The sequence below is a fragment of the Apus apus genome, chromosome Z (assembly GCF_020740795.1).
Source record: "Apus apus isolate bApuApu2 chromosome Z, bApuApu2.pri.cur, whole genome shotgun sequence".
Classification (NCBI taxonomy): Eukaryota; Metazoa; Chordata; class Aves; order Apodiformes; family Apodidae; genus Apus; species Apus apus.
Genome location: NC_067312.1, coordinates 3,475,557 through 3,498,621, shown reverse-complemented (window position 1 = coordinate 3,498,621; position 23,065 = coordinate 3,475,557). Strand labels below are relative to the sequence as shown.

Sequence of the window (23,065 nt, the reverse complement as noted above, 5' to 3'; positions counted from 1 at the left end):
ATTTCTCAGTATGACCTTACAGCCATTATCCCTTAGGATGTGCCTCTCAGGGTTTGCATGGGTACAATATATCAACACCAAATCAGGCCAGAACTGACACAACCACTGACCTTTCCATTCAAAGCTGGTCCCTGTCTCAGCAAGGCAGAAAACTCCTGTCTGCCTGCAAGAACCAGTGCAGGCTTAGCCCTTGGTACAGCACAGCTACACCTGATCTGGTCCTGCAATCAGTTTTGACATAATACTGACAAAACCTAAAATAAAAACCATTATCAAATAGTCTTTTTAAGTATGAAAAAAATAAAGGCAAGACAACTGTTGGATGTTCACATCCTTAAGGTCTAGGTGTGCTATGGGTTGTAACTGCCCTGCTCCTCACTACACACCACTGCAAGGCACCCATTATAAACACATTCATTATTAATAGATTAATTAAACTAAATTTTACCCAGAAAAAGCAGAGAATAGAGGAGTTTTACAGTTTGAGGTCACACAGGAGGTTCTGTCCTACCATGAATATGCAGCCTTGAAACAATTTGACATGAGCTGCTCTCCCATGCATATTTATAGCCCATCGTGTTCAATCTTAAAAAATTCCAGGGTGATGATGGCCAAGGAGCCAGCTGGAAATCAGCTCTTGGCTCTGAACCTTGTTTGCAACAGGCAAGTTGGCAAGAATTGACCAGAATTTGACAAGGTAGCATAAACTACCATCACAACAAAGACCAAAGAAATTTTCAAGTATCTGGGCTCTTGAATTCGGTTTTAAGGACCAAGTGAGGAAAGGCCTCCTTTGTGGATGAATATTCCTGCTTTCTCTCAGGAAAAGAGCAAGTCCAGAGAATTGTTTTGCTTAGAGAGAGAGGTTTCAAAGGTAATGAAGAACAGCCAATATGTGTTGGTGGCAACTAACCACAAATTTTCCCTTCTTTCTGAGGAAAACTGGAGGATACACTTCAGGCTAACCCCAACCAGCTAGATAGTGACAAAAGCCTCTTGTTACCCCAGAGAGAAGGAGGCCCATGGATAACTAACACATCATCTAACCCAACCAGACCCCAGCTTCTTTTATTAACTGGGACAAAACATAGCCTTGCAAATATGTTCCAGTTTTACATCTCAAAACACTCTTCAGTTTATCTGAAGGCCAAATCTCAAGACTCCCTGCTTTACAGTTGAGCAATAAAAGTTGTACTCATCACACGCAGGGATGGAGAAAGTCACTGCCCTGGTGTCCCACCTGCAGAGGGTGCAGAGCAGCTCCGGGGCTGCAGACAACCAAGGAAAGTGAAAAACAACCAAATTACACTCTTCATGGCATGGAAGACATAAGGGTCTGTCCACAGAGTGTTCACAAGTGATTCATGACCAGTCTGCAGGTATCAGACAATGGGCTGGGAACTGGCTCCTAAACTTAATTTGCTTTTGCATCTCCAGTGGGTCAGTAGTTCTTACTAGTGCAGCTACAAGCTATTATTAATGTTCTCCTCCCCCACCACTTTGGTAGGACATCAGACACCCTCAGAGTTATTGAAAACCCCCAAAGCTCAAAGGAAAACCAGCACCTGACTTCAGTTTTGAGCTCATGTCTTGCACAAAGGCTCAGCCACTGTCATACAATCCTAAGGCTTCATAAGCACAGCAAAGCAGCACAAGGCTGAACAATGGCCCTTCCTTGTAATTAATACCTGTAATGTAAATTAATCCAGGCTACCAAGAGCAGCTGCTGGGTAAATAAGAATCTGTGGCACTATCACTGTCAAAGGGCCATGGGCGTACAATGTCATAGATGTGAATACAGGGAATAGAGGACCATTCAAGCAGGAACACTTAAAATGCAACTTGTTCTCCTTGAGAAATGTGTGGCATTCAACAGGGAACCTGACAGGAGGTGTTCTATTCAGATAAGTAAATGCAATCACTCAAGCATCTGCAGTCACTAAGTATTTCTGCCATCCTATGTAACTCCATGTGGATCAAGAGATGAACCCTGCATTGTGTGTGTGTGTGTGTGTCCCCAAAGTTTACTTGTCTTTTTGAACATACTCTTCTCCACAATTTTTAAAGTGTTGAAGGCCAGGCTGGATGGGGCTTGGAGCAACCTGATCTAGTGACAGGTGTTCCTGCCAATACAGGAGGGTTGGAACAAGATAATCTTTAAGATTCCTTCCATCCCAAACCATTTTGTCATTCTATGACTTTTGAAAACGTCTCTGTTTTTTTCCCTTTAAATTAACCTCTTCAAAGCCCACAGCCCTGCAGGGATTCTCCACCTGGCCTGTGCTCCTCACCAAGAAAGGGGCTGAGTCTCCCCATAGCCTGGTAGCTTTTGGTCCAAGTATCAACAATCCCCTTCAAATATTCTTCAAATGCCTCTACAGAGCTTCAAAAAAGCAAAAATAGGACATTAAAAAAAAATCATTTTTGTCCAGTCCACATTCCACATGTATCATAGAGAAGATGCACGTCCCAGCAGTGATCTCCAGTTCAAGAAAGGAAGGTAAATCCTCATGACAAAGATGAGAAAGCTCTCCAGGAGATGATCAAAAGCTGAAGATGTGGCAGGAGAGGGAACACGGAGGAAACTTGTTTGGTTACCTTCAAAAACATATCACACTGTGGCAGCAAAAGGAGCATGAAAGTAAAGCACAAGACTGAGATCTGCAACAACAGTGCCTGGGTGATTTACAAAGAGCTAGAGGAAGAAGGGGAACAGTCACTGAGGAGACATGACAAAAAAAGAAGGGCATGGCACTGGACACTGCTAATGGGAACGTGGACTTAAGAGGGAGTAACTAATCTTCCTTTACATACATATAAAATCACCAAAGCATGTAATTATTCATTTGTCTAGTAGCCCAGAAAATATTAATGGTCAAAGAGCAAACACCACAGTTTAATCCATTTCAAAGGAAAAAAAAAAAACAAACAAAAAAACAACAACCCACAACCAAAACAAAAACAACCACATTTATGGGAAATTACCTGTATGCACAAAGTAAATCATATCACAGTATCATTTCAGACATTTACAAAACCAGAGGGAACCAAATGAATTCAGATAAATTTACATTTGCAGCTGACAGTTCACCTCAGCAGCCTAAGAATATTTATCTTTCATTAATTATGGTTCAAGGGGAACTGCAACCTGAGATAGCTGAGCTAACCCTCTCCTCTTACAGATTCAGACCTGCCACCTGGAAGGCATTCAACCCTTCACCCATGCTGCTGGCCTCAGCCCAGCTCCCTGCATTTACCCAGACAGCAGCAGAGCATCCAGCTTGTGCCACTCCAGAGTGGGCTCTTCTATCTGGTAAAGGTGATGAGAACAGATGCATTTCTGGCAAATGCCCTGTTAAATCTCTTCGTTCGTCTGCCCAAGGCAGGAGACAATCTTGTTTGTATTTGTCCTGCACCAATACACAGTGAGCAGTTGATCTCTAACCCAAAAAACACTTCCCCAGAAAAATAAGTGTTTGAGACTGGCTATCTGGTTGGTGGAATGCAAAGTTGCTCCAGCTATTTCATTGGAATTGCATTGATTTTTACCAGCTGAGGGTTTAGCTCACAAATCTTTTCCTGCTGAGGGACAGGTGTTGAACAGGATGGAGGAAATCACATGCATTCCTTTGAATCAGCTCTCCTAGGCAGGGGCAATAATAAATTCAGATAAACTGTCATACCATTTAAAGATCTGTTATGTTTGAATGTTTGACTTCCTCCTCGAGGGAACCTCTTGTTAATTGTGTATTCCTTTGACTTATCCACTGCCTTTTCCAGACCCTTCCTGCCCCTCGAGTGTCCTTAACTCTTCCATTTCACAAACTGAACTGATAAAAGAGCAGCAAAGGACTTGGGTGCACAGAGCCCTGGCAGTACCTGGGTGGGGATTTGGCAGAGCATCTCCAGACACTATCTCATTCCTTTGTGGCACCCACCCTGGAGGGGCCTGCATTTATTAAATCCCACATACCTTTCTTGTCAACAGATGTTATTTGTGCATGCTAACTCACATGAAGTACCTTTTCATAGTTACTCCTTCAACATACTGAAACTGTTCTAGGAGGTCATATCTTAATAGAGCAGATTTCTTTAACAATCCAGGTACAGTGTCATGATGTATCGTTTCAGTGTTACCTTCAAACAGGATTGCAATAGGAATAACAACACTTTGCTCTTCTAGAGCATCTATCAGTGCTAAAAGGACTTTATTAAGTCTGGTGATAAACTGTTTTTACCAAAAGCCGGACCTACATAATTGGTCATGCCAATACTAGTGCCAGAAATTTACTACTTATTCTCAAAAAGATGTGCTGCTAGCAAAAACACGAGTTTCCTCTCTTTTGCACCAAGCTATACCTCTCCTTTTCCTCAAACCTGTGCCTAGAGGTGGCTGCACTTCAACTTCCACAGCCAAAATTAAACTCCCAGGCAGAAGCAGTGCATTGGTGAGGTCACCAGGAGAACACAACTGTTTCCTCATTAGCACGTGCAGATAAACTGCTGACATACCACCTGAGGCTGCTTTGCGGGCTCCACTTTCACATCTCCATTGTCTTCCCACTCACATTGCCTGCACCACACGTTCCCACATGGCCTACACACTGGTATCAGTTTGGGAGAGCATTTCTGGCTTGCAAGCTGTCCTGGCTTTGTTTCAACATCATTAGCTTAAAACCACTCTGAAAAACAGGCTCCAGTTCAATATGGATATTATACACATGCAGTAAACAGGCGTGGAATTACAGTGAGAAGGTTGCCTGGTTTATGGAAATTTCCTGCAGGTCATCACCAGAGCCTGGAAACACTTCAATTTACATACAGGTCTGCAACCGAACTGCCTCTTCTGGTAGTACACGATGATGCTGGCTACATCTTCTGGGGTGGGATGCCTCTCATCTACACGTCTCCACTCAATCTAATTTGAAGTAGTCATCACCGGTCCTTCAGCACTCAACCAACAAACTGAGCTTCTCCAAATAGTGAGTTATTCTACTCTAAGATGTCAGGTCTAACATTGGAAGAAGGAATTACCCTCTGGAGGCATTCTGAATCTTCCTGTATCTCTCTACACTGAATAGAAAGACAACTCATATTAGTGTAGACCACAGTACTCGGCCCTGGTGAGACCTCACTTGGAGTGTTGTCCAGTTCTGGGCTCCCCAGTTCCAGAGGGACAGGGATCTACTGGAGAGAGTCCAACAGAGGCTACAAGGATGATGAAGGGACTAGAACATCTGTCTGATGAAGAAAGGCTGAGAGACCTGGGTCTTTTCAGTCTAGAGAGAAGAAGACTATGGGGGGATCTAATTAATGTCTATAAATACATGAGGGCATCAAGAAGGCAGGGACAAGCTCTTTTCACTTGTGCCCTGTGACAGGACGAGGGGCAATGGATTCAAACTGGAGCCCAGGAAGTTCCACCTCAACATGAGGAGAAACTTCTTTCCTGTGAGGGTGACAGAGCCCTGGGACAGGCTGCCCAGGGAGGGTGTGGAGTCTCCTTCTCTGGAGACTTTCAAGACCTGTCTGGATGCCTTTCTGAGTGACCTGCCCTAGTTTTTTTGGTCCTGCTCTGGCAGGGGGTTGGACTCAATGACCTTTGGAGGTCCTTTCCAACCCCTGACATGCTGTGATTCTGTGATTACCTTACACATGACTGCAGTAATCCCAACGCAACCCAGCGTTTTCTGACAAGGCACCAGAAAGACAAGCTTTTTGGGAAAGCCTTACTTTTGGGCACATCCATGGGATTCAGGCTGCCGATGAGGTCTCTGACGTACAGCCCATCCCCATCCTCCTTGCTCAGCCAGTTGTTGCAGGGGAAGTAAAACCGGAGGTGAGGCCTGTTCATGTCGGTCACGATCACACGGTCGAGGAACCAGCCTGCGTTCAGCCCGGTGTTATCGTGCTCAATCCTAGAGGGACAACAACCCTGGGTTTGGTATTTTGATTAAGACTGGCCACTAGCACCGAAATTCAGCAGAGTATTTGACATTAGGCCAGACTAGAGCAACTATTGACAAAATACCTTCTTATACGAGGCTATCCAAAGTGTTCCGTGGGGTTTATGGGCTTTTACAGGGTATTTTGTAAATAGCAACATATCTATATATAGATATAGATATACAGATATGTATTTGTGTGTGTGTGTGCATGAAGATAACATAGGTGATAGTGGGCTACTGTCTGTAAGGGGATGCACACCAATATACATACACCTGTATGTTCTCTCAGCACATGCACCTCACCCTGCATGAGTGACTCTTCTCCTGCCCTGTATTCCTTCTGCTCTTTTCTCCTTTTACTTTGTTTTATCCACCTCTTCCCATTTTCCCAGCTTTCTTTGTACTACTTACTAATATTTAATTTCATTTAGGTCAGTCAGGTGGTGGTTAAACATAATCATTATCATTTACATTACACTTATTTAGCAAAAGAGAATAGCAAGCCCCTTTTATCTCTGTTGGGACAAAAGAAACAGTCCTAAGTGCCTTTCTCCATGATTGTATTTGACAGAAATACAATTCTTGGTGGGGAGCATGGATAGTTATAAGGAATACCATAGGTGATTTCACGCTTCAGTTGAAATCTCAGGCAGTAAACAAGCTTTTACCACCCCTTAACTTCACCTTGATAAGAGCACGTTAACGAACAATGAATAAAACATGTCAATGCTAAAGCCTCTACTGCCTGTCATTCGATTAGCAGGTCGTAGAGCAGGCACTGTGGTAGTAACATCCTGTGGGTACCTTATTTTCTTTATTTGTCCAACGTTGTTGGTTTTTACTCGGAACACGTCTGTTTTGCTCCTCTCAAAGGCTGTGCTGCTCCTGCAATACACACGCACCAAAAGCTGTGGTGAGAGGGCAGCAACCTTGTCAGCAAGCACGCCTCGTGGCCTGACAGAATGTTAGTGTTTAAGGATGAAAAAATGTCATTTCTAGCACTGAATAGACCTACTTTACAATGTCCTCTTTCCCACAACAGGTTTTGGCTAGCACTAAGTACTGACATTTAACAGACTTTTTCCTTTCCCGAGCTCTAAGTTTTCTTCCAGAAACTGAACTGGAAGCTTTGGGGGAAATGCAGTGCTGGCCCAAGCAGATGCAAACCTTGAATCACATTCCATATCACCTCCAGGAATAAAACATGACAAAGGTCTTTTTTTTTAAATCCTCAGATAAATTACCCATAGAGGTAAGGGCTAAGGGGGCTTCTAAGACTTTCCCATTAGCAAGTGGCTTTCAGAGGTGTCCAAAAATAATCTTCAGTGAAGTTATTTAAAGGCAACACCAATGAAGCACGAATTATATTAAGAACTCCATCTCTTTGGTCACACCTCATCTGTGGCTCTTCAATGCTGCTAGCCCTACCCATCAGATCTAAAACATAGAGGTAACAGCAAAAAACACAGGGATGTTTTCAGCTGCCCCTCTCCAGGGTGGCTGGAATATGCTCATTAGAAATAGTTGAGCAAGAGCTTCATTTTGCCCGTATTTACCAGCCCTTTTTTGCCAACCAACATGGAAGACCCTGGTGAATATGGATCACTGCATATCCACCTCTAGTTGCTTTACAGGGACTTAAAAAGCTTTCCACATCTGTTCCCCACTCTCAGAGCTGTTCTCTCCTGCCACCCTAGCCCCCAGGCACTGAGTGGACCCACTCCTGGTGATGAAGCAAAGGGTTTCCTTAGCCCAGTGGGATCCTTGTGGAGCCACAGATCTGCCCAGAGCTCAGCCAGAGACAAAAGCACCCAACTGCATCAAAGGTTTCTTTCCACACCCATCTTCAGACATTTTTTCTTATGACCACTGGAAATTCCTTCGCAACTTTCTCCTATGATTTGTATCTCATTCAAAGCAAAACAACTGTAGGACTAGTTCAACATTTTTGGTGAAGTGTTAAGTGTGCAGTTTGTATTTCACAGGTGCAAGTGGAAGGCAATATAAAGTATATTGGCTGGGGTCAGGGAATGTAGGATTTAATTCCCAGTTCTACATCTGGTGTGATCTTTGGCAAGCACCGCCACCCTTTTCAAGCTCGTGTTTTCCATAAAACCACTGTGAATAACATCAAAAAGCCTGTCCTTGCTCTGAAGACACAGCCCCACCCACCCGTCCTCCCTGATGGTCCCTGATTTCAGCTGGGCCACTGAGCGTTGCGACAGATGATTAAACACAGCAAAATCCACGAGTCACATTAAAATGAACAAGAAGCCGCAGCACTTCAGCTGCATAAAGCCGCAGTGACAAGCAGCTTGTACTCAGAAAGTTAATGAATATTAATAACCCAAGCAAGAGGGTTCGTTTCTGCTCGGCGCTCTTCTCCACATCGGTGAGGGATCTGCATGTGCCTTCGTTTAAAGGTGGTTTTGTGTGTTCTGCAAGTGCCCACACAGACCCCCACCCTCCTCCCTCCATCATGCTCTTCCAGATACAGCACCAGGAGTGTTGTGGCTACATGAAAAGGCTAAAATGAAGGCATGAAGGCAAGAGACAGTTAAACCCAGCACAGCCCACCCCCCACCCCAACCTGGCTGTCAGAGACAAAGCAGTCAGTGAGTGCCAGGCAATTAGTTTGTCTGGCTTGAGTGAGCATGGTAATGACAGCATCTTCTCTGCCCCCCCAGAGATCAATGCAGCGCTGCAGACAGCCAGGCAGAAAAGTATTAGGTGAGACTAATTAGCCCGAAGTTTTCAGAGCACTGGTCCCAGTAGCTGTGGGGTTTACAGCAGTCCCCCCACTGTGGTGGGATGTTTCGTTTGGGATGGTGGGAGAGTGGTGGGGAGGAAACGTGTAGCTGGGGGAGCACCAAGCAAGCATTCAATAGTGCCCATCCAGCAGATGCCTCATGCATTTTGAAGGAGCTTGGGAAAGCATTGGGAAACATGACTGTGGTCCAGGAGTCAAACGCCTGGGAAGCCTTGCTGTCAAAAGATAGGAAGATTGTGACAAGTTGCTTCCCTTGAGGTGGAGATACAGCACCAACAGCACAAAAAGGGGGAATGTTTTCAGGAGAAAACCCAACCCTTCCTCCTACCGTTGTACTAACATTGCCAACTAAGTGGGAAGAGGGAGAGTGAGGGGACATCCCATGGTGAATAGCTATCCTGAAGTTTAGCCAAAAAAATAAAAAGGAAAAAAAGAAAAAGAGAGAAGGAGAAATTGCAGCTGGGCCATGTCAAAGCCTGGTCCAGGCTGGGGCTGGGGTAAGAAATTCACAGCTTGATTACCATAAGGAACTCAATACACTAAACAATGCAGCACACTGGCTTGCACGGCTTCTGTGACAAAACAAGCAGGTAAAAATCTGACTTGGAAATTGTAGCACTAAATTTCCCATGTTCAGGTTTGACTGGGTTCAGACCCAGGGGCTGGGCATGGCTAGCCATAAGCTTAGTCTAAAGATCAGCAGAATTTCACTTGGAGCCCTATAATTTGTCTGGGATATCAGGCTAGGGCAACTACAGAAATATCAGGGGGTTTTTTATTTTACATATTTAACTGGCTTTAGCAGCTCTGTTTTTTTCCATAGTCTGTTGCAGTGTTTTACCCAATTAGGTTGTAAGAAACATCCAAGGAACTCCATTGAAGATGAGTATGTTAAATACTCACACATTTTTTTGTCGTATCTGAATCTGTTTCCAGGTTCTTCCGGTTGAGTGATTGCCTGCAGGTTGCACTGCTCATGGTACCACAAATGTATATTGATTTAGAACATGCTGTGCCCTGGTTGGGTAAGTCACATTGCTAAAAAGCACCACAAGAACTGGTACATATTTGAGCAAAGTATTTATCTACCCCTGGATGCATCACTTCTGTTGTCCATTGGGACGGACTGACAGAGACAGCGCTGTGAGAGGTTTGCTATTACTTCTTAGAAGAATGATGGGATCACAGATTCCCAGACTGGTTTGGGTTGGAAGGGACCTTAAAGATCATCTAGTCACAACCCCCCTGCATGGGCAGGGACACCTCCCACCAGACCAGGTTGCTCCAAGCCCCATCCAACCTGCCCTTCAACACTGCCAGGGATGGGGCAGCCACAGCTTCTCTGGGCAACCTGGGCCAGGGTCTCACCACCCTCACAGCAAAGAATTTCCTCCTCATGTCTCACCTGAATCTCCCCTCTTCCACTTTAAAGCCATCAGCCCTTGTCCTGTTGCTATGCACCCTTATACAAAAGTACATAAACATTTGTACTAGTAAATCAGGTGTTTTGCTTGGCTGTTTGGTTTTTGTTTGTTGTTTGTTTGAATAAAGGGCAATTAACAGGAGATAATCCCACCACCTAAATGAAAGTCACAATTGAAATTGAAAAGTTGAATATTTGTAGAGAACAACCTTTAGTTATGGTCAGCTAGCCAATAGCATCCTTTGCAGAGCTGAGCCCTTTGGAACAGAAAGAAACCTGGGTGCTGATCACAGCAGAGGCATAAAAATAATAACCACAACCTTTAGCAGTGGTGGAATAACCTGTACCAGTTTAGCTTTGAATCACATCATTAACGATCATTTAAACTGCCTTTCCATTGGGTGTTTTATCTGACATTGTTTTATACACACAGAACTGCCAGCAGAAGCACAGCAGATGCAGGGCTGCACAGAAGCACAGAGTGTGACTGTGAATGTCAGTTAGGACAAAATTTTAAAGATGCCCCATTAAAACATGGGAAGGACTCAGTTCCTGGTGGCATCTCCCTGCAACCCTGCCCACAGGTCCACCTGCTCCTGCCACTGATGTTTGGCAGCAGTGGGAGGGCGCTGGGTACTGGGGATGATTTCAGAAGGTCACACAGAAAAAAACATCCTACGGCCTGCCACTCACTAGGAAAAAATAATGCTGTTTGGATCACCTGCTGTCTCATGGGGGAGTGAGTTTCTCAGGGACTAGGGCAGGATTGCATAGAGGTGGCAGGGAGGAGCACTGGTCTATGGCTATTTCTTTTTTCCTGCCTGGAAAGTATAGACAGCTTTACTTACTCTCAGAGTATCCAATATATATTATAGGCTGGGTGAATATGGGTTAGCAGGCCTCAGGCTAAGACAGCAGCTTGCCACAGGATGCAAGAAGATGCTGGAGAAATGCTCACAATGTGTTTGCTTCATTCATCTGTTTCTCCCTACACATCCACTACAGATCACTCCTGGAGAGAGGATGCTGGCCTGGATGGACTGAGGGACAGCCCAACTGCAAAAGAACCCATATGTTCAAACCGTATTTACTCTTAGAGCAGAGCTCCAATAGCAGCATTATTAACCCTCTTCTTGGAGCAAGGAATACTCCAGGGAGTTTGGTCTGCAAATATTTTGCCAAGACTGTCGTCACGAAGCTGACAGCATCAGTCAACGGGCAGCTGGGAATACTGCAGAAGGCAGCATGTGTCCAAAAATACTCCAGATGGAAAAGAAACCAGCCAAAAAGCACAGTGACTGCAAACATCTCTGTACCAAGGACGTTATTTACTTTTTATCTACTCATGATCTGACCAGCAGAAGGAATCTTGTTTAGACCAGCAGAGAAGAATTAGTCCCACTTGAAAGGATTTAATTGAATATGACAAGCTGCTCAGGGCTGCAGCAGCATGGTGACACCCAGGACCCAAACACCAGCCCAAAACTGTGGGAGCCCATGTCTGAATTTACCCTGAAATGTTACAAAATGCCATAGGGCACAGTGAAGCAGCCCCTCCCTTATCAATAAGCACTCCCAATGCAGATTTCAGTAGCCTTAGAAGTTCACTTCAGGTATGTGCTCCTTCACATTGTACTGCATGGAGCAGCAGTGTCGTATTACCAGTTTTTCATCTTTGGTGGCATGATTTACATAAAGAAAATAAAAAAGGGGTATTCAGTTTGGATAATCTTAGCTATGCCCCGTGTCTTTGTTATCTGCAGTTGGGTTGTTATTTTCTGGAAAAACTGTATACAAAAAAAGCAAACAGTGCCATCAATAATGGTGCTCAGCATTTCCCAATATTAAATTACATCTTGAATTTCATATACTTTGCCAAATTTGGGGGCAAATTTTACTTTGCTGAAAATTTCTGTCCTTTTCCTATGGATAAATATTTTTGAAAAATTTAGTCAGAATGAGCTCAGACAATTTCAAGATCGAGATTAATGACTTGGGGGCAGTTGCAGAATTTTAAGCAAGGCAGAAAGATACAGGAAGAGAGCTTATACTCATCCCATGGGAAAACTGGCCAGATTTTACAGTCTGAAACATGCTGCTGGCACATATCAGCAGGGACCTGATCTAGCAGCTAAAATCCCTCAGAAGTATGCCTGTTTTGAGTAAATGCCTATTTCTGCCTCTGAGGTGTGACCTTCCTTGTAGTTGGTACTGCCATATGCTACTTGGGTGGTTGCAGGTGGACTATAATATGTGCATAGAATCCCAAACTGGTTTGGGTAGGAAGGGACCTTCAAGATCATCCAGTTTCAACCCCCCCTGCATGGGCAGGGACACCCCCCACCAGCCCAGGTTGCTCCAAGCCCCATCCAACCTGCCCTTCAACACTGCCAGGGATGAGGCATTTACACATTCTCTGGGCAGCCTGGGCCAGGGTCTCACCACCCTCACAGTAAAGTGTTTCCTCCTCAAGTCTCACCTAAATCTCCCCTCTTCCAGTTTAAAACCATTACCCTTTGTCCTCTCCCTGCCCTTGTCCCAAGCCCCTCCCCAGCTTTCCTGGAGCCCCTTCAGGCACTGGAAGGTGCTCTAAGGTCTCCCTGGAGCCTTCTCTTCTCCAGGCTGAACACCCCAACTCTCCCAGCCTGGCTCCAGAGCAGAGCTGCTCCAGCCCTCCCAGCATCTCCGGGGCCTCCTCTGGACTCTCTCCAGCAGCTCCATGTCCTTCCTGTGCTGGGGACCCCAGCCCTGGCCCCAGCCCTGCAGGGGGGTCTCAGCAGAGCAGAGCAGAGGGGACAATCCCCTCCCTTGACCTGCTGGCCATGCAGCTGGCAATACAGCCCAATGCACCAACTCTTACCTTTGGATTATTCAACACTGCTTCCTACGTACCCTCCCAGGTGAAAGTGTGCTGTCTTGGAACACTGCCCCAGATCACTGAGACATCAGAGTAAGGTGTAAATGCTGCAGATTTGTACAGGCATTAATCAGAGTACAGTCAGATACATAAATAGCTCTAAAATAGGAAGTGTGTCGTTGAAGGAAAAGCATTTCAACCCATCTCTGAAGAAGTGCTTCAGCAGCAATACAAGAAGGCTTCCTCCACTGCACTTGGGGTTCCTTTGCTCCCTAGCCTGAACAGCCCCTTCTGTACTAACTTTCTAACCCTTTCTCAGTTAATGCATCAACTATTCAGAGTAAATAAGCTTTTATTTATTTGCTATTTATTCCAGAGCAGTTTAACAATAACATCAGATGTTCTGCAGCTCAGCATGGCTTGGTTGTAGAAGAGCTACAAACATTAACATCCATTGATGACCACCATGGAGGTACTCGGCAATTCATCTGTATTTGCAGAAAAAATTCTGTGCAATGACCCAAGATCAGGTGGAAGGGACTGCCAATTAAAGGTATTCAATTGTTACATCTTATCTAGCCCCCTCTTTTTTATTTTAAGGAAAAATCTCCCCATGGGTATTTGCCATGGTTGTCACAAGCTGGAGCAGCCAGGCCTGATGCTGAAATGTGGATTCATTTACACTAACAATAAATAAATAAATTTGCTACTAAACACAGTGAATGAGTTGGCAGCAATATTTCTGGCTGAGTTTTGCATTAGGTCCTTAGCCCCATAGTGGTGGAAATCACATGAGCAAGAAGGAACAAAACCCTATGGAGGATCAGCACTCTTTGGTCAGTGTTGGACCATGGAGAAGCAGCTCGTGCTAGTAGTAATGGTCCCAGTGACTTCCAAAATGCCACCAAGCAATGCCTTGGTGTCCATCCACCTGCCTGTGATGGAGCCTGGGGAAAGAAACTTATTTGTGGTCATGCTTTTAGCTTCTGGCTGAGCTGTATCTGGTGCAGGGTGGCAGAGGTGGTCTGGAGGGTTTTGTGAGCTGGGTTTTTAACGAGGATTTCATGGGGGCTGAGCAGCACGTTGCCAGCACCCATTCAACACCCCTGACACTGTTGGGGTGATGTTACCATCCCCCCAAACTGGCAGACACTGACTGGAAAGGTGGATTCATTACAGTCCCTCCCAGACCAAAACACTACTTGGCTCACCTCCTGGCCTAAATAATAATAATAAATAATAATAACAATAATAATAGTAATAGCAATAATAATCTTTTGGGACACAATTTGGTTGCTGCCACTTCCAGAACTTCCTCCTGACAAGTCATGAAGAAGACTTGTGTCTGTTTTTCACCATTACCTCATTGTTGGCCAACCTTCAAAACACACGGTATTTCATCAGACTCCTGTGTCTTCCCTCTACCCCGCATGACTGAAATGACTGAAATGTCATTTATTTCACTACCAGCACACAATCAGAAAAGAAATAAGAAAAACCTATTCTAACTAGAAGCTGAAGTTGTAGTATTGTCTTTAGGCAATCCATGGTATTTTAGATTTCTGCCATACATGAGGAAATGTAAACACCTATAAAATGTCATGCATTTGCAGTCGTAAGTGAACTCGTGTAAACATTTAGTTGAAAGATGCATGAGATTCCATCCTTTTGCCATATTCACAAAGCTGCATAATAGATTTGGGGGGCAAACAGGCTATTTCAAGGTTTGCTTCATATTTGGGAGAGGCTACTACCAATTAAGCAGATCTGCAGACACTCCTACCCTCGGGCTAGCTCTTTTTCTTGCTGTTCCTTGATGAATCACTGTGATGTACCAGACTTTGCTTAGAGATGCAGAAATTTTGCTGCTGTTTGGGAAACCCCTGGTGGAAATCTGTAGTGGTAATTCTAGTGGTCACCTCCCACGGGACCCATTTTAAGAGCCCTGAGCTGCAGAATGTTGGCTTCCCATACCTTTCATCCTTGCTCACCAACACCTCAGCCATATATGCAATACAGCAATAGGGACTGAGTCCTAAATGCTAACCTGGGTCAGACTGCTGCTGCTAAAAGTATCCCTGCATGTCCTTCCTTCCTTCCTTCCTTCCTTCCTTCCTTCCTTCCTTCCTTCCTTCCTTCCTTCCTTCCTTCCTTCCTTCCTTCCTTCCTTCCTTCCTTCCTTCCTTCCTTCCTTCCTTCCTTCCTTCCTTCCTTCCTTCCTTCCTTCCTTCCTTCCTTCCTTCCTTCCTTCCTTCCTTCCTTCCTTCCTTCCTTCCTTCCTTCCTTCCTTCCTTCCTTCCTTCCCTGTACTTCTCCCTCCCTTTCTTTCTCTCTCTCTTTCCCTCTTTCTCTCTTTCACAAAAGAGTTGTGGGTCCACAAGGAAAGAGCAGGCATAAACTACAGTGCCAACAAAGATGACTTATGCAAGCAGTAGCTCATTTAACATCACAGCTGATTAAGAAATCTATTCTGAGGATCACTTCTTCTCTAAAGGCACACCGTATTTTGTTGTTGTTTTTGTTCTATTGTTGTTGTTGTTTGTTTGTTTTAAGGTAATATTTGGATTCTTTCCATAGCCACATGCAGAAGAGCACTCTCACAATTAAATGGCACTTTATGTAAATGTTGACCCCAAGAAAACTCCCTGGAAAGCAGATGGTGCTTTGATGGCTTTGCCAAATTCTGGGAGGCAGGTGTGGGAGCTCGAAGCTCTTCCCCCCAGCAGAGCTGCTGCTTTTCCCAGCTCTGCCACTGACCTGCCACGGGAGGATGTCAGCTTTTACCTCCTTGCCTGGGTTTCCTTTCCTGTTAAATCAAGAGAAACAGCATTTGTACTTTGTAAGTTCCATGGGACATCTGGATGAAAATCATAGAACGGGGAAAAAGTATTCTGTGTAGATGTATAACATGCAATCAGCAAGTTCTCCCCGGTGTTTCTAGAGATGCTGGGATAACTAAACTCCTTTGCCTAGCTCTGGTTTCTGAATTTCAAATATGGCAAACAGGGCTGAAATTTCATGTATTTTCTTTACCATTCCCATATCATTTTCTTTACAGACTCTCATGTTTGAGTTGCTTCACTGGGAAGAGAAGCTCTTTTGAGGGTAAAATTTAAAATAGCTGCAGGTACCTCTTGTTGGTGCTGTAGAAATGGAGAAAATGTGAAATTACTGTGTGACATTAGCACAGGATTAATAATTCTGAAGCACATTTTCAAGAAAATCAAGACAATAAGAACACTGAAAGACAGAGGCACACAGACTCTCCCAGACCCTGTGAAGAGGGGATTTCTGCTTTATCTTGGTGCAATCATCTGTCTAAGGAGAAATCAGTACATGCAGAGCTGGGACTTTGCTAAAAGTCACCTTGCTTTCAGGGGAGCTAAGCACCTGCTGGCCCTGATGCTATTGAGAGAGTAAAAGGTCTTGATCTGTGCATATATTGTCTGCTATCTCACCCCGTTTGGGACAATAGGTTCTTGAATTATGAAACATGGCTTCCATGAATTTCAAGACAGTGATAAGGACTAAGAAGTGGCATGCAGAGGGTGGCACTGGCATCATCTGGAGGAAAAAAGAAGAGTGCCTCCTCAGCGACGTGGAACCACAATGGTGTGCAAACCAAGCATACAGCAGCCAGGATGGAACCAGTCCAAATTAGGAAGCAGCTCCAACTCTTTCAGTTCTGCATGCCTCAGACTTCCTATGGCTGGGTGTGGGTGGTTACCCATCAACAACAGCCTCACTTCAAACCCACTGAGTTACTCTTCAGAAACAGCCCAGGACATTTATCTCTGTACCTGACTTAGCACGGACACCTCAGCCAGATTTAGGCACGCAAACACGGCCCATCGTGCCCACCCCAAGTGATGAGTAGTCTCAGCTTCTAAACTGGGAGCTCCTAATTTAAGCTTTAAGAAAAGCAACTATCCCCACACCTTGCAAGTGTGAGCCTTACGTAATTTGGATCTGGACACACAATTCCACCTACAGAAAGGAATGCAGGTTTGCAAGGGATTTGGTAAGAAATACGCAACAGCAAAAATTCAGAGTTCCCTGGTGACCTTGAAATTCATTCTAGATTTATTCCCTCCGTATCCATCAGGACAATACTACATTTCATCAAAATGCAATGAAAATTACTGGGAAACTGGCCTCAAGGATACAGATTTCCTTCCAGATACTCACTTGCTTGTGAGATGAGTCTTGGGAGTAATCCCAAACTCTCCAAAGAGAGTAACGAAGACGTTGGCGTCAGTTCCAGCTCCCCGGACATCTCCTGTCACTGTCACCACCTCATAAACTGTGGAAGGAGAAAAAAAAAGATCAGGACAACAGGAGAAATCCTTCACTTTACATATTATAGATCCAAGCTATCCCCAAACTTGAGCTGAAATTCAGATTCCAGAGATGGATCACTGCACCCGTCACTGAAGCAAACCCGTCTCTTGGACAGGGCATAGTCCCTGCTAAGGATCAGCACAACTAGTGGAAATCTTGTCCAAATAAAACCACTGGAGATATTGTACATGGGCAGAGAAGGGTGGAGTTAGGACAGATTTTGCTCAAAATAAAAAACTTTTCTTTGAACACATCGCTTCCTGCTGTGATGCACGTGCATGTACTACAAGTAACAGATGAATTTATGTGAAGTGTTAGAGTAAAAGCGGTTGAGCAATTTTTCATTTGTGAACACAACAACCCAATGCATGCTTTCCCATTTGCTCTGATGATCAATTCATACGAAGCTGAGAAATCACTACCACCAGAAAGTTTGCATGTTAGTTTTTCTGAAGACTTTACCAAAGACCAAACAGTAAACCATTACGAGAATAAGGCAGGAAAATGCTTAAATGAGAATACCAAAGCACTAACAATTTTCCATTAACAGGTTGGATGGCAACTTCATTACCATGTATCAATATCTCACTGGGAGAGCCACAAGTTTAAAAGAGTCTTTTACTCAAGTGGAGAAAAACAAGACCAAATGGTCGCATGGTAGAGCTAGATAAAGTTATAGCATCACAGACTGGTTTGGCTCATAAAGAACCTTAAAGATCATCTAGTTCCAACTCCCTGCATGGGCAGGGACACCTCCCACTAGATCAGGTTGCTCCAAACCCCAATTCAAATTACAGTCACAGAATCAGAGAATCATAGAAGGTCTTGGGTTGGAAGGCACCTCTAAAGGTCATCTAGTCCAACCCCCCTGCAATAAGCAGGGACATCTCACAATAGAACAAATTGTTCAGAGCCCCATCAAATCAAATAAATGTTTCTTAAGCAGGATGATGAGTGAAGTTTGAACTTGAGGCTAAAGACTTAAAGCTTGAAAATGGGTTAACTATCTGAAGGACATATCTTGGTTGGCTCAGTACAGAAGGAATTTTAGAGGAAATTGTAAAACTTTGCCTAAGGCCAGACCAACTGTCCTGATGGCCCTTTTTGTCTTTTGACCAGGTGATGGTCATTAGCTAATAATGATATTTCAGGTTCAGACCTACAAGCTGGAGGAAAGGCTGAGCTTCTATGATTTCATCCTGCAAAAGCTGACTGCCAAGTATGTGATAACTCAGAACTAATGCTGTAAAAATGTCCTTCTTCACAAGTGCATCAGAACTTCTATGTATTTTGTTAATGCCAATCTCTTCCTCACTATGTCATATATATATATGAAAGAGACAAAAAAATATATTGAGGCTTTCTACCCTGAGTATTAAATGTTTTTCCCCACTACCACTCTTCCCTCAAAGCACCATGGAGAAGGAATTAAATCACCCTTTTAACTGAAAAGCATGGAGACAGAGTTCTAGGGCACAAACACAGGCCACTCATGTATAACTGATTAGAAACTACTAACTACTCCTCATTTTCAGCACCTCTTTTGCTTTGAGACAGAGAAAAATCCTGCAATATTTTCCAAACCTCACCTTTCCACTAATGTAAATAGGACAAGGGAAGGGGACATTAATATGATAAATACAGTAAGTTACGATCTGTGATTTGCTAAATTTTAGGAGTCCCTTGGCTTGTTGTATTTCAAAAAAAAGAAAAAAGGAAAAAAGGAATGCATGAAATCCACAGCTTCCATATGAGTAATATGTATGAACAATGTTTTCATTTCACCTTCCTCCTGTTAGCACTCACACATGCCAACGGGAGAAGCTTGGCATAGCTGGAAGAGACAAACGATGTCCTGGCATTACCAATTAACAGGAGGAAGACTCCTCATCCACCCTGCCCCACTGATTCACCACTGATTGCTTCACGGTTGGTTGTCAGTGCTGCAGCGACACTGGAAACAGCAAGCTTACATCACTGAGTTACAATATTGTTGCACTCTTTTGTAACAGCCTTTTACGTCGGTCCATCTCCAAAGCATGTGCAAATTATCTGTGCCGTGGAAGTACCTATCACTGTCAGAGCATCCTACATGCATTGCCAACGTGTCAGTTGCAGCTGAGCATCCTTCTGCAAGCTCTCGCTCAGGAAAAAGGCCTTTAAGGCTTTGCTTCCTTCTCCCCACAAAAGGCTCAGCAAAATTTGGCCCTGTTCTTCTTTTCAGAAGGGTCAGGTCAGCCTGTGCGCAGCTTTCTGCTGGAGGGCACATGGCTGAAGGCATTTTTCCTGTGAAAAAAAACACAACTTCACAACACTAGCTGAGTTCCCAGAGACCTTTCAAAAGCTCAGGCAGGTTTTCTAGTGATTTTTTTTTTTTTTTTTTTACTGCTACAGAAGTGTTAGGATGTATAAGTTTTATGTGACAGGCAGAGTCTATCATGTTATGTCTGCCCACGTTACATCAAGTGAAAACCGTTCCTGAACCAGTCTGCTGCACCTCTGCAGGTGTTGACAACATCATCTACACTTCTAACCTTAATTCCTTATGGAAAATACAAGTCAGATGGATCTACTTCCACTTCAAAAGTCCTAACAAGTGTTGTGATGGGATACCAGGAAATTGTGTGTCTAAGACAACAAGAAGCCACAATATTGCCCCCTTAAAAACCAAAACCCTCCTCCAATTGCCACAATGGGATTGGCAAGAAAACACAAGCCATGTGTACATACAGACTTGCCCTTTAGTTCCACATCCCCAGATTCAGCCTGCACAAGCAGGCAGCACACAGATAAGCAGTTTTCCCCAAGACAGATGTGCTGAGCCCTGCCCAAGCAGCACGTCATTATTGACCACATGCAGTTGTTGGCACCATTTTAATTAAATTTGCACTGAGGGGAAAAAACCAGGAGCTGGGTTGGTGACACCAGCTTGTCACCACATTTTACAAGTGCCACCTTGCACCCCTGGCAGGGAAAAGGAGCTCTGCTGCCCCTTCTCCAGCACTACAGCTGTGCAGCCACATGTGCAAGTATGATCATAACATATCATAGAATGGCTAAGGTTGGAAAGAACTTTAAAGATCATGTAGATCCAACCCCCTGCATGGGCAGGGACACCTCCCACCAGCCCAGGTTGCTCCAAGCCCCATCCAACCTGCCCTTCAACACTGCCAGGGATGGGGCAGCCACAGCTTCCCTGGGCAACCTGGGCCAGGGTCTCACCACCCTCACAGCAAAGCGTTTCTTACTAGTGCTTCATCTCTATGTTCCCTTTTTCAGTTTAAAACTGTCTCCTCTCATCCTCTCACTCCCTGCCCTTGTCCCAGGTCCCTCCCCAGCTTTTCTGGAGCCCCTTCAGGCACTGGAAGGTGCTCTAAGGTCTCCCTGGAGCCTTCTCTTCCCCAGGCTGAACACCCCAACTCTCCCAGCCTGGCTCCAGAGCAGAGCTGCTCCAGCCCTCCCAGCATCTCCGGGGCCTCCTCTGGACTCTCTCCAGCAGCTCCATGTCCTTCCTGTGCTGGGGACCCCAGCCCTGGCCCCAGCCCTGCAGGGGGGTCTCAGCAGAGCAGAGCAGAGGGGACAATCCCCTCCCTGGCCCTGCTGGCCACGCTGCTGGGGATGCAGCCCAGGACACGGGGGGTTTCTGGGCTCCCAAGAGCCCCAAGTCATTCTCCTTAAGGCTGTTCTCAATCCATTCTACTCCCAGCCTGGATTTGTGCTCAGGATTGCCCCAACCTTGCACTTGGCCTTGCTGAGCTTTATAAGGTTGGCATGGGCCCACCTCTCAATCACACCACACTCCTTAGTGTCATCAGCAAGCTTGCTGAGGGTGCTCTCAATTCCACTGTCCATGTCACCAACAAAGGTGTTAAACAGCACCAGTACCAGTACCTGCCCTTCAGAAATACCACTTGTTGCTGATGTCCCTGACAATTCTTTATCCACTGAGTGGTACTGATCATCCACCTCCTTTCAAACATGGACAGGATGCTCCAAATGTCCATGCCTCCTCAACCAAGCTGCTGCTTGGTCAGGTCACTAAGCCAGTGTTAAGATGCTCCTGCCCATGTGTGCTACACCTTAATGCTTTTCCTACCAGTGCTGGCTGAGTTCATCACACACCATGGGCAGAGAAGGCCCAAAGAGAGGTCACAGAAGCAAAAGGGAAAGTAGTGAATCCCAGTTTGAGCATCATCCTGCTGTGCAGGTCTCTGCTCACAGGAAGACACCTACATGTAGGTGCTTTTAATTGGCAAACAATCTCTTCCCAAGGTCAAGGTAAGGCTATTCTGAGTACCCATAACATGGCCAAGTTACAGAAACCTACAGTGTTAGCATGGGAATGCCTGACCTTCAGGTCAGTCCCCAGATCTTGCTTTTTCTCCCAATGGGCCAGGCAGACTCAATACAAAGATTTTAATTCAGCCACTGATACAGACTCTTTGTTACAAATATTGTTTCAATCAAGTGGAATTCTGTTCACTTATCTCAACTGGTAGATATTGAATCTTCAGCTAACTCCACTGTCCAGCTCTCTGGCATGAAGACTTCGGAAACCAGTGAAAGTTTCAGCAAGATAAACAGAATGGATTTGCTATGGACTGCAAATCTATTACTGTTTTTCAGGGCCATACACATGCTCAATAAAGGAAATAATGGATACTAGTTCCTTTGCTGAAAATAAGCATTCAAAAACAGTCATTTGAAGCACAAGGTACAGAAAGCATAAAATCAGTATCAAGTTACATTGCAGCATTGGCTGGAAGAACTTACATCCATTTCCCTGTCTTGCATAAACAGCTGGTGCTATAAACCTGTCCATTCAATGACCAAAGCAGAGAAACACTTGCTTCAATGTGGGTGCTAAAATTATCGTAAAGCTGAAAAGATTGACAAGTGAAGATTGAGATCCTCTAGTTAAGAGCATGCAAAATTCCCTTAGCTCCATAAGGAGGGAATGGCTCAGGGAAGAAGAGTGTTTTGGCAGATAAATTCAGGTATTTCTGACTCCAGTGACAGGGGACTGCAGATTCCTTTGTGTCAGGTTCTCATACAGTGAGTATGGAGAACTGAGCTGGAGCTCATGACACTGCCTGCCTCTTGTCTAGCAAGAGTGGCCTTCGGCAGAAAAAAATTAAGGGTTGTGCCACAAGAATGAATTAACAAGTAGAACAAGACACCCAAGCTAGTGAGGAGTCATCAAAGAGTTTGGGTAAGGAGGAAGAAAAGCAGAAAGAAGAGCTGAGCCATGCTGTGAGCATGGGCAGGGAAGCAGAGGAGGTGAAAGCTGCAGACATAGAGCATCCCAGTGGGCCCAGAAGCATCAGTGTCCTGGAGGCAGCCTCTAGTATCTCTGCCTCTTACCCCTCTCTGAGCTGATCTATCACCTACCATCATACACCACACCTGTGACAAACCCCATCTCCCTCATCACTACCTGCTTCCTCAGAGAGCCACAGGCCAGTGCCTCCAGGCTGTAAGCACATGGGGAGCAAGAATTAAACCCTCCTCCTACATCAAAAAGTGGAAGAAACAAGCAAGATGTCATCTTCATCTTGAATATAAACCCAAGCCAACACAAATTACTCTGAAGCTATGGCTATCAGAGCTACCTCCAGATAGCTTCATTTAGCAGGGTACATATACTTCAGCTGCAGTAATGGTTGTTTCCACTTCTCTGTCTTTCCAGCTGGGAATTCACTGATTATTCTCAATATTCACTTAAT

General features: G+C 44.8%; 1 protein-coding gene across 1 annotated transcript in view; it reads right to left on the bottom strand.

Annotated features, from left to right (window-relative positions):
* The window catches only part of LOXHD1 (lipoxygenase homology PLAT domains 1), a 154,790-nt gene that overhangs the window by 120,693 nt on the left and 11,032 nt on the right, over window positions 1-23,065 (bottom strand). The window contains exons 2-4 of the mRNA XM_051642711.1: window positions 17,187-17,301; window positions 6,753-6,833; window positions 5,734-5,918 (exon numbers count right to left, since the gene is read on the bottom strand). Of these exons, the coding sequence (XP_051498671.1) occupies window positions 5,734-5,918; window positions 6,753-6,833; window positions 17,187-17,301 (381 nt within the window). The remainder of the gene's footprint in view (window positions 1-5,733; window positions 5,919-6,752; window positions 6,834-17,186; window positions 17,302-23,065) is intronic.